Source organism: Saccostrea cucullata, unplaced genomic scaffold (assembly GCF_032062105.1).
Source record: "Saccostrea cucullata isolate Sc308-1 unplaced genomic scaffold, CSIRO_AGI_Scuc_v1 ctg4925, whole genome shotgun sequence".
Classification (NCBI taxonomy): domain Eukaryota; kingdom Metazoa; phylum Mollusca; class Bivalvia; order Ostreida; family Ostreidae; genus Saccostrea; species Saccostrea cuccullata.
The window spans coordinates 28,658-42,836 of NW_026920346.1; the positions used below are offsets into that span (position 1 = coordinate 28,658).

General features: G+C 33.2%; 1 protein-coding gene across 1 annotated transcript; it reads right to left on the reverse strand.

Annotated features, from left to right (window-relative positions):
• Window positions 1-4,363: 4,363 nt before the first annotated feature.
• LOC134247460 (uncharacterized) lies at window positions 4,364-6,264 on the reverse strand. Its single transcript, XM_062729822.1, has 2 exons — window positions 4,864-6,264; window positions 4,364-4,702 (listed from the first exon to the last, which is right to left on the reverse strand). Exons 1-2 carry the CDS (start codon window positions 6,262-6,264, stop codon window positions 4,364-4,366), a joined length of 1,740 nt encoding a protein of 579 aa, XP_062585806.1.
• Between the last annotated feature and the right edge of the window lie 7,915 nt (window positions 6,265-14,179).

A 14,179-nucleotide genomic window follows, 5' to 3' on the forward strand; every position in this document is an offset into this window, starting at 1 on the left:
TTTTTTTTTTTTTAATTTTTATATTAAAGAAGGTGGAATAATATTAGTTACAAAGTCAGTGATATAATACGGAGTCAAACAAGGTGTGAAATGGAAATCCGTATTGGGTGAGGCGCAGCCGAGTCCCAATACGGATTTCCATTTCACACCCTGTATGACTCCATATTAGGTCACTATAATTGACTGTGTTACGAATTTATCCCGCTGAAGACCCTTCTAAATATTAAAAAAAATCTTTACGCATATTATGAAAATTTCAAGGTTTAATCCAATATCAATCAACATAAAATATCGTTACAAGAAATTTAACTAAACTACCTACTGTCCTTTCTGACATAATTTATTTTATAAAATAAACTCTGCAATTGCAGAGTTTATACGATAAAATAAATTATGTCAGAAAGGACACTACGCAAAACGTTTCTTAGCCGCCATTTTATTTACAATAATAACGCCTCGAACGGAATCGTATGCCCGATTTTCATATTACTCCTCGACGGAGACGTAATACGGAAAATTTCAAGGCGTCATGTGATTAACTTTTATCCAATCAGTAATGTACAAATTTGTCTGAGGCGGGATAATTGTTCAACTGGAGATTGCCTGTGTAAAATGCAGATGAATTAGATATACAGGTATTTAAAATATCTGGTTTATGATAGACATAAAAATCTACTTACTGAATGTAATTGGAATGTATTTATAGTTCAAAAACATTTTTTCCTTAGTGCTAACAGAAAAGACAAGGAAACAAACACGTGCTGAAAGTGTTTCATTTGCAAGCTACATCAACATACATGTGTGTAACAGAAAATGTTCAAATAATTATTTGACTGCCGTTTTGAGAAAAGGACCCTTAAAGTCCGGCCCGATTTATAGAAAAAATACTTCTAACGACAAATAATTATTATTTGGTCCAGCATAGTTTTTTAACCTAATTCAAGTATGCTGATTCCGAAAAAATATGCTGGCCTTCATGAAAATGGCGTTAAAGAGGTCAAAATGGCGATTCAAAATGGCGGACATCCAATTTCTCTTAATATCGGTCAAAAAGGAGAAATAATGCAAAACGACTCAGAATTAAGCAATTTGAGTATTTTACGAAAATCGAGTGTATATGTGTAAACCTTGGTTGTATATTGAAATAAAACAACAGGTTTCAAAGTTCAGCAGGTTATATTATTTCAATTCCGATTTGTTTCACACATGGTAATTAAGACAATTATCATGATTATGGCCCTGCAAAATCAATGTACAAAACTTTGGCAATGTATACAATAATCAAGTGTTCATATTATAACACAAAACACTAATCATAAAATAGTCTCTCACTGATAAATACGTATCTGAACGCATTTACTCAATATATTTATAAACACTTTAATTTATAAAGTGATCTCCACTGAACCTATTTAACTATGAAAGTTTAGTGATAAAATAAAACAATTATTTACACTTATATTTACAAATAATTTTTAACAAACAACTTATCAAAATTATGGAATTTAGGCTCTCCAAAAATATCGGAAATTTATCTACATTTGTAGGTGCTGTGCTGTGCTAAAATAATTAAACATGCAAGTTTTTAACTACTGGAAAATGCAGAAATCTCATCCTGAAACAATTCTCAAACTTCAAAGTTAAAAACCAAACAAAAAGTCAAACATACCATGACTGAAAATCCAAAGTCCACTAAAGTAAACTAAATATAGACACAACTTGCTGGTACCACAGCACTGGACAAGAATGACCAACACCCCAAAAAGATTCAAAAACCTGTCTATGGTCACTAGTCAAGTGCTATGTTTACACCAATCGCTCAACAGAGCTTTTGGCGGGAAAATAATTAATTCAACAAAATGTAAAATAAATCAACACACACACTTTTAATAACTTTGTAATTTTATATATTTGTAAAACTTTTATTTATCTACCTATATTTCATAATTATAAACGCAGAAAAATAAAAACACAATTTTAAAGTTATATATACAAAATTCTTCTATGCTACATCCTCCCCCTGGCTATGAAATGATGTCCCATCATTTTACAATGGAATCAACCACTTTCTCAGGTTATAGCTTTGGTTCTTCCTGTTGCTCATGTGGAGTTTCTTCTGCTTTTCCTTCTTCTTGAGCTTCCTCTTCTTCTTGAGTGACCTCTGGTTCCTCATCTTGAGTTTCCTCTGGTTGTTGAGTCTGCACTGAATCTGGCTGTGGTGCCACATCACGTCTGACTACAACCATGTAAATCTCATCTTCAGTCTCACTATCACTACTTTGATATTTTCTCTCCTCTCTGTTTGAATTGTCCACCTTCTTAATCTGTGAACTCTTCTTCTCTGTTTTCCTTCTTACACTTGTGTCAGGCCTGACATCTGTAAGTTCTCTTCTTGTTCCTGTAGGAATTATCAAATTCCTGTGGACTGTCTTCTCTACACCATCTTCATCTGAAATTAGAAAAACTGGAATATCGGGGTTAGGTTGTGATTTTATAAAATAAATTTTCTCCTCAAACGTATCTGCTATTCTATGCTTTCCTTCATATTTCCTTCATCCAACCCTACCCAACCACCAAAATATCAAGAAGAGATGTGAACAATATCAGAATGAAGTCAATCATTGAGAAAACCTCATGAAAGTCAGATCTGAGTTTAGGGAAATGGGTTGTAACAATGCCAGTAAGTGTATCAAGAGTATTTCGAAATCTTAAATTTGAGTTAAGTATGTCTGCATACAAGATTTCAACGTTTAAAATCAAATGACATTCAGAGCCGGGGTAAAAGTTTGCAAGATTGACTGAAAGGAAGAGTGAAAGAAGTGGACACCAAATAACACATACCGGTAGTTCTGAAACGAAACATTTATTTAAATGCAACTTTAAATAAAAATAGATATGCACTTTGGGGGTTCTAAAAAGCCAGATATAAAACAAGAAAAGTCTCAGAAATCTTACAGAACTTACAAAACAGTGATCAGAAATTTATAAACATTAGTCTCTTAAGTTATTTAGGACAATGTTGGGAAAACACTTGGAGAATAACATTTTAGGATTTGTTGCCATCGTAATTGAGGTGGTGGATTTTGGATACTTCTGACTAAAAAAAATAATTTTGAATATATGCCGATTAAAATGATATATAAAATGTGTATGTAGCTTTTGTTGTTATTTATCTATCTGTCTTTAGATGTGTGACATATATTGTGAAACACCCTGTACTATAAAGTTTCTGCTGTTGTTTTTTGCGTTTGGTTTCTTGTTGGAATGTCCATGGCATATCTGGTATAGTGATCAGTAATGACCAGTAATGACTAAGATGTTACAAATCCCTCCTTTGCATGGTTCCAATGTCAAGTAATCTAAGCAAACTAATTCTAATGGATGAGATGATGTTATGCTGACCAACGGAGCTTTCTGGCATGTTGACTTTCTCCTTAGACATCTGTCACAGTTCTTTATCCAGTTTTCTGTATCAAAACTCATCCCTACCCAATAAAATCTGTCTCGCAATAGAGCTGTTGTCCTATCTTCTGCGGGATGACCCATGTTGTTGTGAAGTCCTATAAGTGCTGATTGAATAAGTTGTCTAGGCAGTACTAGTTGGTTTACGTTGTTTTCTTGAAGCTTTACAGTCCTGTATAGTACCCCTCTGATTAGTCTAAAGTTGTCAAAATTTTTCATCATTGTACTGTGGTCTTTTGTTCTGGGTATAGCGTGTCTAGGTGGTAAACGTTTGCTTCTATCCAAAATCTTAACAAAGTATCTTCATGTTGTAATTTCCTCAGTTCTCTAATTTCCATTTGAGCTAACGGTTGTCCTGGAAAGTCTGTTATTTCTATGATGTCCAATGGTTCCACAGATTCTGCCATGTTTACGATATGTGTACTTACCTGAGTTTTCCTGCATACTGCCTGTACTGCTTCTGAGGTGATGTTCCTATTGGCCAGTGGGTACCTGGACAATGCATCTGCATCCGTGTTGATCTTAACTGGCTTGTATGTTATATCGAAATCGCATCTAGCTTGGCTGTTGTCAGTATGTAAGTTAAGGGGTTGTTGTCAGTTTTTACCACAAATTTGTGTCCGTATAAATAATCGTAGAATTTCTCGGTGACTGCCCATTTCAAACATAAAAATTCCAGCTTCATTGCCGGGTAATTTTCTTCTGAATTTCCTAATGTTCTGCTTGCATAACTTATTACTCTTAATTTTCCTCCTTGTTCCTGACATAAAACTGCTCCTAAACCTTCTGTGCTGGCATCTATATGTAGTTCGAATTCTTTGTTGTAATCTGCATATGCTAGTATTTGGGCATGCGTCATATGATATTTCAGCTTATTGAATGCTATGTCATGTTCTGGCTTCTATCTCCAACCCTTTCTTTCTACTTTGATCCTCTTTTTCCTTTGGTTCTGTGATGGCATTACTTCTTGTAGCGGCTTGACGATTTTACTAAAGTCTTTGATGAAACGTCTATAAAATCCTGCAAATCCTACAATCTGGCGCACTTCATCTAGATGTGTAGGCACTGGCCACTCTAAAACCTTCTTGACTTTTTCAGGATCTGTTGAAATTCCACTAGCTGATACTATGAATCCTACATATTTCACTTGTTCTTTGAACAATTTGCATTTCTTGGGATTTAGCTTTAAGTTGCATTCTCTTAGTCTGCTGAAAATAATCTGGAGACGTTCTAGATGTTCCTCATAAGAATTTGAAAAAATGATCAAATCGTCCAAATAAATAACGCAAATCTACATGTTTAAATCTCCAAGACATCCTTCCATGAGACGTTGATAGGTCGCGGGATGTTTGAAAGGCCAAAAGGTAAACGGTTAAATTCATAAAATCCAATGGGTCCTACTGTAAAAGCTGTCCTATGTTTGTGTGATTCCTCAATTTCGATTTGGTGATATCCCGATTTCATATCTAAAGCAATAAAGTATTTTGATCCAGAAAGTATGTCTAAAATGTCCTCAATCCTCGGTAATGCGTAGGAGTCCTTGATGGTTCTCTTGTTCAGCATCCTGTAGTCCACGCACATTCTAATGCTGCCATCTTTTTTCTTCACCAGTACCACGTTAGATGCAAAGGGTGACTTGGATTTTCTAATGATCCCTGCTGATAGTAACTGTTCTATATGTGTTCTTACTTCATCAATCATAGACAGGGGGATCCTTCTATATCTTTGCTTGAATGGGCTCTCATCTGATAAATTGATCTGGTTTTTCACATCTGTAAAATGTCCAATGTCTGTATCTCCTTTGGAAAATATGTCATTATATTCTCTCAATAATCTCCATAGTTGATCTGTCTGTTTCTTAGATAATAATAATGTCTCTAATGACACACTTCTCAAATGCTCTGGACCTATATTTTGGTGATGTTCTTCATCTGGCAAACAGTAACTGTTGCTAAACTGTACCGGTTGAATTTCACATAATACTGATCTAGGCTGGACTGAAACCATTCTTGTTGTCACATTCGAGATATAGATGTCCACTTCCTTGATGTTCATGGAATAATTAAAACAAGTTGGGGTTATATCCAAATCCTTTGGTAGACATGATTTTTCTGTATGTTCAAATATTGCAGATGTTGTTGGGTGTTGTACCATACTCTTACGATCAATATATCCCTTTATACAGATGTTACTATTGGGCTTTATGATGATCTTATTCTTTTCTGCCGATCTTACTAATCCTAATCTGTTGTTTGTTTTCCTCAGAATTTTCTCCTGAATGATCATCGATCTGAACGCCAAGTACCACGGAGTGAACAATGCTGCATTTTGTAAGAATCTCTCCCCATAGTCCATTTTGCAGTTGTCCATCAGATGCCTCAAAATGTTCGTTCCAATAAGAATGGGAGTTTTCTGACTATAAGCAGTTGTTGGTACTATAAGAAAAATACTGGTTTGAGAACTTCTAATGGGAATACCATATGATTCAAAATCCACTTCAATAAAACCTAAGTATGGTAAATTCTCTCCATTGGCACATTCTATTTGCAGCTCCTCAAATGACTGTAAAACTCTATGGCTAAGATTCTCTCTATAGAATGTTTCGCTAATGGTATTCACACCACTGCCAGTATCTACTAAAGCCTTAGCTTGTATCCCATCTACTTTCGCTTCTGCCTCATTACTGCTTCCTACTATCTCTACTGGTGGGCTAGTCCTCTTATCACCTAGTACCCGCCCCTGGTAAAAGGTGGTCTCTCGTTTAAATGTTTCATATGATCTAACTTCACATTGCACTGCCATTGATAATGTCCATACTGTTTACATCTGAAACATTGAGGTCCGTTGTTGTTAACTCCTGACTGGAATCCTCTTCCCCTACCATAATTCGAACTAAAAGGAAATCTTGGTGAAGGGTTATAATTTTGTCTAAACCTTGAACGACCTCTTCCTGATTGAACGTAGGGATTGGTCCTCATAATTGTTGTTGTATGTTGTTCTTTGAAATTTGTAATCTCCTTTCCCATGTCATTCATTTTTAGTGACATATCCTGAATCAAGGTTTTTAATTCTGTTATGTCTGACTCCTGTTGACTTTTTTCAGAAACTTGTTGTGTCAAATTTGTTGTTTTTTTTGTTTCCTTTGTATCCTTTTCTGTTACTACATGTTCTTTTTCTATTTTTTTTTAATTCCACTCTTAATTTGTCGAAGTCATTGATCATTTCAAACTTAAATCCAGAGATATCTTTTAAATCCTGTCTTAGGCCTGCCCAAAATTTTGATCTTAACATCTCCTTTGAGTTATAAATTGTGATAAGGTCCTGTTCTATGATTCTGTTTAATATATCTTCAAGCCTACATGACCAAGATGTGATATCCTCCTTTTCGCCTTGTTAAGCACTGTAAAATTTGGTTAATAATTCTTCTTTGGCGTCTACTGTCCCATACACACTTTCAAATTTTTCCAGTACAGCACAAATACTTATACCTAGACCCAATTGCATCAGTATTCTTCTAGCCTCACCTCTGGCAGATCTCTTAATGGCTTGCATAATAGTGTCCTCTTTGTATGTTTTCTCAAACAATAAACTCTTCACCTCATAACGCCATTGTTCATAATCTGCCTCTCCTTTTGTTGCACTTTCTCCATAAAAAATTGACAATCTTGGCATGCTTGTGTGGCTTGACTGCACAATGGTAGTTGAAATATCAGGTTTTGTATCTGGCTTGGCTGATGCTGAAAAATCCTCTATCCATTTTTGAAGATCAGCTGATGTTTCATACTTTGGATTCAAGCCAATATCTTTAAAAGCTTGTATAAGCTTTTTCTCTTCTTCGGACGCCATGATCAATGTTAAGGAAAAACACGACAAAACCGAACGCAAAAAAGTGCACTTATGTTCCACGACTGAGCGGTTTCCTTTACACACACACTCTCACACTATGAATCAATGATCAGTACAATAACATATAACTGTATAGCTTAAAAAATGGTGACCTATTGACGACAAAGGTCAAATGATCAACATAGCACTTTGATCAGAAAATGCAAGTTTGTCATACACTCTCAATCTAATCAATCTAAAATTTCTAACACAGTACCCAATCTATTGAGTAGTATTACTGATAATACCCTTTGGACAAGTACCCTGTAGACAACAGACAAACTTCAATCAGTATGCGTGTAAGTATCTAGGTCATTGTCTACAATGTCAACTCAAAATACCCACAATTCTTCAATACACTTACTGGACGGCTTATAAGAGAACTGTACAACAGAATAGACACCTGTGAAAACATTGCTTTGTGACTGTAGATCTATAAATACTACAACTTACCGGTTAGTGATACCATGCATTGTTAGTAGTGCCATGCAATTACCTACTGATTGTCTTTCTTAATATTATTTCTTAATGTTTTAAAAAATGTTTAAGTATTTTAATTCGTTTAGCTTATCGTTACTTTACTTGATGCTGTTAACTTTGGTTTCACTTTCACTTAAGTGGAGACACAACACAATTTAGACTCACAAAAACACACAGAAAAGAAATATAAATCCAAAATGAAAAGAAAATAATAGAGATGAAAATAAATAAATCCAATAAATCCAAATAGAAATGAATTAAAGTCACAAAATGAAAACACACTCGGTAATCACAGTTGACACCACACTGTTTACATCCAGCAACACATGTTTCCGGTTCGCAGTTGTAGGTGAAGTCGTACACAAAATATTCGACAAGGCAACGGCTATGTTCGTTCTTCGGTGTAAATCGAAACACGTCACTGGTAGGAAATTTTCAAGTTGCCTGGGTCTATATATATAATAACCGGAAATCCAAATGGAAATGTTGTTGATTATAAATCTATAAAGTTTGGATCCATCTCTATGCTTACTTTCACGTCAGGAAGTGACTATTTCCCGGGGTTTTCCATTCTTAAATTAGGACCCAACAACAGGTACGCGTCACTCAGGTGTAACATGAATAGTTCTCACCGCACAAAACACTGTGTAAATCCCGTGAGTAAAAATAATGGAATAAAGAACACAAACTAGTTCTGCACAAATTCGATCACAAACTAGGGGGCTCCAAATGTAAACCTTGGTTGTATATTGAAATTAAACAACAGTTCAGCAGGTTATATTATTTCAATTCCGATTTGTTTCACACATAGTAATTAAGACAATTATCATGATTATGGCCCTGCAAAATCAATGTACAAAACTTCAGCAATGTATACAATAATCAAGTGTTCATATTATAATACAAAACACTAATCATAAAATAGTCCCTCACCGATAAAACATATCTAAACGCATTTATTCAATATAATTATAAACACTTTAATTTATAAATGATCTCCACTGAACCTATTTAACTATGAAAGTTTAGTGATAAAATAAAACAATTATTTAAACTTATATTTACAAATAATTTTTAACAAACAACTTACCAAAATTATGGAATGTAGGCTCTCCCAAAATATCGGAAATTTATCTACATTTGTAGGTGCTGTGCTGTGCTAAAATAATTAAACATGCAAGTTTTTAACTACTGGAAAATGCAGAAATCTCATCCTGAAACAATTCTCAAACTTCAAAGTTAAAAACCAAACAAAAAGTCAAACATACCATGACTGAAAATCCAAAGTCCACTAAAGTAAACTAAATATAGACACAACCTGCTGGTACCACAGCACTAGACAAGAATGACCAACACCCCAAAAAGGTTAAAAAAAACTGTCTATGGTCACTAGTCATGTGATATGTCCACACCAATCGTTCAACAGAATTTTGGCGGGAAAATAATTAATTCAACAAAATGTAAAATAAATCAACACAGACACTTTTAATAACTTTGTAATTTTATATATTTGTAAAACTTTTATTTATCTACCTATATTTCATAATTATAAACGCAGAAAAATAAAAACACAATTTTAAAGTTATATATACAAAATTCTGCTATGCTACATATGATGTCATTTTGAATCACCATTTTGAGCTAATTAACTCATTTCAAATTTAAACGACTAAATTTTCCGAATTAAAGTGATAATATTAGTGATCAATTGTCAATTTACATAGTTATTCTATGCTCTGTTAGATATTCAAAAATCCTTTCTCCTATTTAAACGACATTAAGAAATAAGTTGGAGAATATCCGCCATTTTGAATCGCCATTTTGACTTTTAATTTACAGCTGCACCATCATTCTACTGAGATGTAGAGGAATAAAATACAAATCTGCAGTGTATGAAATTTTGCAATTGTAAAATTCCGAACAAAGCAGATTATAGAAGCAATAGACAAATAAATCAGAGAAAATTCGAATTAGGTGTAGAAACGACTAAATTTTCTGAGTTAAACTAATTATATTAGCATTCTATTATTATTTTTACACTTGTATTATACCCAGTGAGATATTCACACATTAAATTTCCTTTTCTAACGATATTGAGAGAAAATTAGAAAAGTGTGATGTCCGCCATTTTGAATCGCCATTTTGACCTCTAACGCCATTTTCATGAAGGCCAGCATATTTTTTCGGAATCAGCATACTTAAATTAGTCTTTGAAAACTATGCTGGACCAATTAATAATTATTTGCCGTTAGAAGTTATTTCTAGCCTTCTTTTTAAAAATCAGGACCAGGCTATTATCGTTTAACGTCATTATGCTCAGAAAACGATGTCAACGGTATTGTAAACACGGAAGTAATTTTTGTCGACAGCGTATCGTGAACTAAAAAAAATATTTGATTTCAAAGTGAACAAAAATTTGAGATTTGAGGTGGACATTTTTGAATAGGTATGTAATATGATACTAAAATTTATTACGTGAATTTATTCATAATTCTGTTTAAGTATTCAACTTGGCGTTGATATACGCGACATTGGACATGCACATTGCTAGGAACATCGATTAAAACGATGTCTACGCATGACTACATTTAAGATGCTGCATATTTGTTTTTGAGCAATTAACTAATGCTTAAATTTGAATTCATGTTAAGAAGTCTTAATATTTAAAGGTATATCCCATGCACACGTACACTTTTTCTCAGAGAGAGAGAAAAAAGAGCAATAGATCAATGCATTTATACTATTACCCGTTCTTTTACACTTTTCTTTTTTTTCTGATTAATTATATACCATTATTTAAAATGTATTCAGCCATTTTAATTTTAATCCATATTTAATCATACTGATGTACCCCGATAGCCAGCCCACGGTGAACGGTCGATTTTAAAATGTGTGTAAGAAGGATATGGAAATAACGAACAGTATTCAATCTCAATGTCCATTAAACAATATACAAAATAAGAGCAGAGCAAACACGGACCTCCGAAACATCAGAGGTGGGATAAGGTGCCATGGAGGAGTGAGCATCCCCTGCCGACCGGTCACACCCGCCGTGTGCTCGTTGTCATAATCAGGAAATAACGGAAAAATCCGTCGTCAATTCAGTGTATAAATAATGGACTAACAATTGGTATGAAAAACGTCAGTCAGCATTTCATTCAATGATAAATTGTATTTGCTGACAAGGTCATTGTATCAACCATAGAATTTACGAAATGATGACTTTAAACGAGACTGTTGATATTCTTGTTTCATCAACTTGCTTGTCAATAATTTACCTCTTTTGAGAAATTGTTCATACGTAGAGCATGCTCTTGCGTATCGAATCAACTGAGATATATATATTCCGTATGCAGGTGATGAGGGTATATTGCTGCATAAGTAAGGGAAGTTGACGATAGAAAAGTTAAAGTCATCACGTTCATCATATAGCTTGGTTGTTAGATTACCATTAGTGTCTTTTTCAAGTAAAATGTCCAAGTATGAAGCAGAAGTGTCGAAGAAGAATAGATAAGGCAAAAATATCTTCGAATAAAAAGACGTTTCGGTTAAAGTTCAAGCTAAAAAATATAACCCCTCTTTGACTGGATATATAATCTGGTAACATGCGAGATCCAATTAAACCTTCTACTTCATTAATAAATAATTCTATACTAAATCAACAGTAAGAGAATATGCTAAAGGGAAAAAAAAAGAAAAAAAATACGAAGGATGGGGATGCCATGAAAATGTTGCTTAAAATAATTTTGTTTCAAAAACGTATTTAAAATGATCCAATAAATATATTCAAAGAAATGTATGTTTAAATTTTCTTAAATCCTTCAGATAAACTGAATTCCAATATGTTTATAAATAATTAATCAAATACAGCTATTGTAGACTTTTCCCATAAACATTATTCCCAGTGTTGAAGAAATTAACATTTCATCGACAATGATATTATGAATGAGGATATTCATAAACCAGGAAAAAAAACTATAGATTAAATGCAAAAAGACCGACGAATTTATGGCAAATATCAGATATATATGGCGACATCTGAGAATCACTGATAGAGCAATAATTATAAATGACAAGTGGTTATGGATGTAATTTCCAAAAATTATGAAAATGTTTAAAATCATAAACCACTTCAAACCTTAGACAACAAGGAAGTCTAAATTTTTGAATAATGAAAAAATAAATTTAAACACTGGTGATGTTAATTGCGGAAAAAAGACGTTCGTGCAAAACTCTAATGACCGTGAAATAATTTCACTGACTGTTGAATTTATTATATAAAATAAATTAGTCTCGTTTTGCGTTGCAATCTTCAACTCTGATACATGTACATGTATCTAAATATCCTGCAAATCTCGACATTCATTAAAGTTCCGTTGAAATCGAAATACTGAAGTTTATATCATAATCCTTAAGTGACTCTAAGGAAAGGAATGAATTAATAAACAAACACAATTATTTCTGCATTTGTCTATATTACAGTCGCACGCAAGTAGCATCTGGAGGGGGGTAATCCAAATCATCAAAACTCATCATTCACTCACCATCACACTCGCACGTATCTTCATTCCCTTTAATGTAACAATAGGATAAAAACACCATGTACAATATTTATTTTCTGCATGGAGTAGAAACATAATAAAGAGTCAAATAATGTCGAAGGATTGTCTTATGAATGGTTTACTGTAGACAAATATTCACCATGGTTTTAATTTCGCTATGTTCGCGATTTATTAATTTTCCGCGAAATTAAAACCTTCGTGAATGTTATCATTACTTTTTGATAATGTTAAATTGCTTATTCGAAATTTTGAACTAATTTCTTGCAGCGTGAAATTAAAACCATCGCAAATGCTACTTTTTGAGATAACGTGAAATTTTAACACCGTGGAACTAAAATGATTTACAGTATATACCATACCTTAAATTGAAACTTTCTTCAGTTTGAACTTACACCTAAAATTGAACCTCTCTTTTATCTTCTAACTTTTTTAAGCAAATCACAATTAAAATCGGTCACAAATATTTCTGCACATTCACCTTTTTTGAGGCACCAGTACCTTGTACATGTACCTTGTTTCACTTGAACATAACGTTGAATTTTGTATATTTTTACAAGGACCGCTACTATGATCTCCAAAAATGATTCATGTATATTGTTTTAAATTACCTACATCCAAATTCTGTTTCAAGCAAAATGATACATGTATATCTGTACATCAATTATCAAAAGGTACCATAGGCTAGTATTATCATCAAATATTTCCATCATGTGCCTCTGCCTTGTGTCTGACACTAAGGAGGTCCAATATGCAAGTAATTCTTGTGCAGCGGCCTTTGCGTTTGACGTCAATGGGTGGGGGCTGTTAAAATTGACACGGGTGGCCTCGAGTAATTTGAATATATTGATTCATATTTTTAAAATCGAAATTTACAATTTTATTTCACAATGAAAAGGAAATATAAGGAATCACTGTCTAGTTAGTTAGCGTCACTTATAATGCAAATTATCCCACATTTCCAAGAACTGTTGATGCCTTTGCATACTCCACTATCTTGACAGTTATTCCTTAAATAGTTATTGGAAATGACTGTCTTAATTTTATATACATTGAATGGACACATACATTTCAACAATTTTAGACTCAAAATGATTTCAATCACATAACATAAACTTTTAGGTGTACAGTTTACATGTGCAACTTTTTGACTATTCAATGTATATTTTAATCTAGATGAAAATATAGAAAAGTTAATTCCATTTACAGTGACAACATTTCTATACATACTCATATATATTTCTTTATTCTTCACATAAAATTGTCAAGCTTAAGTTTAGCATCCATAGGCAGAGGTTTGTATGACAATCAATCCTTACAAATCTTCAGATACTGAAGTCAACCATTTATTTGTTCATTGACAAGACAAAGTGCGGATAAGTGCTTGATATGTTTCTAAAAACAAAACAAATATTGGATATAGAAGAATAATCCAAAATAAATAAACAAATAAGTTATTTTCATTTTATTAATGATTAAAATTATAAAATTCCAATTTCTATTGCTAAAAATATTTCGAACAGTAACAGTGCATACTGAAGATTAGTTGTTAAGAACTTTATATATCTTTAAGCTCAAATGTAACAAAAAATAAAAATCTACTTGACAGATTCATAGAACGTTTCCGAGTTAATATTATACAATTATGGACTTTAATAAGGTCAATATGACATTGTGGTTATAAGGACTCATGGCAAGTGATATTGACCGAAAACACAGAATGTCATAATTATTTTTAGATGGTACTGTTATACCTTTGCACATCTCTCGTCTTCCTCAAAGAAGCTCTTCTT

Bases quoted from the DNA above. Each gene is read 5' to 3' on its own strand.
- LOC134247460 (XM_062729822.1), bottom strand. From the start codon at position 6,264: ATGGCAGTGCAATGTGAAGTTAGATCATATGAAACATTTAAACGAGAG. The intron at 4,703-4,863 runs GTAGGACCCATT...AATTCTTATGAG, and splicing joins AACATAGGACAGCTTTTACA to GAACATCTAGAACGTCTCCA.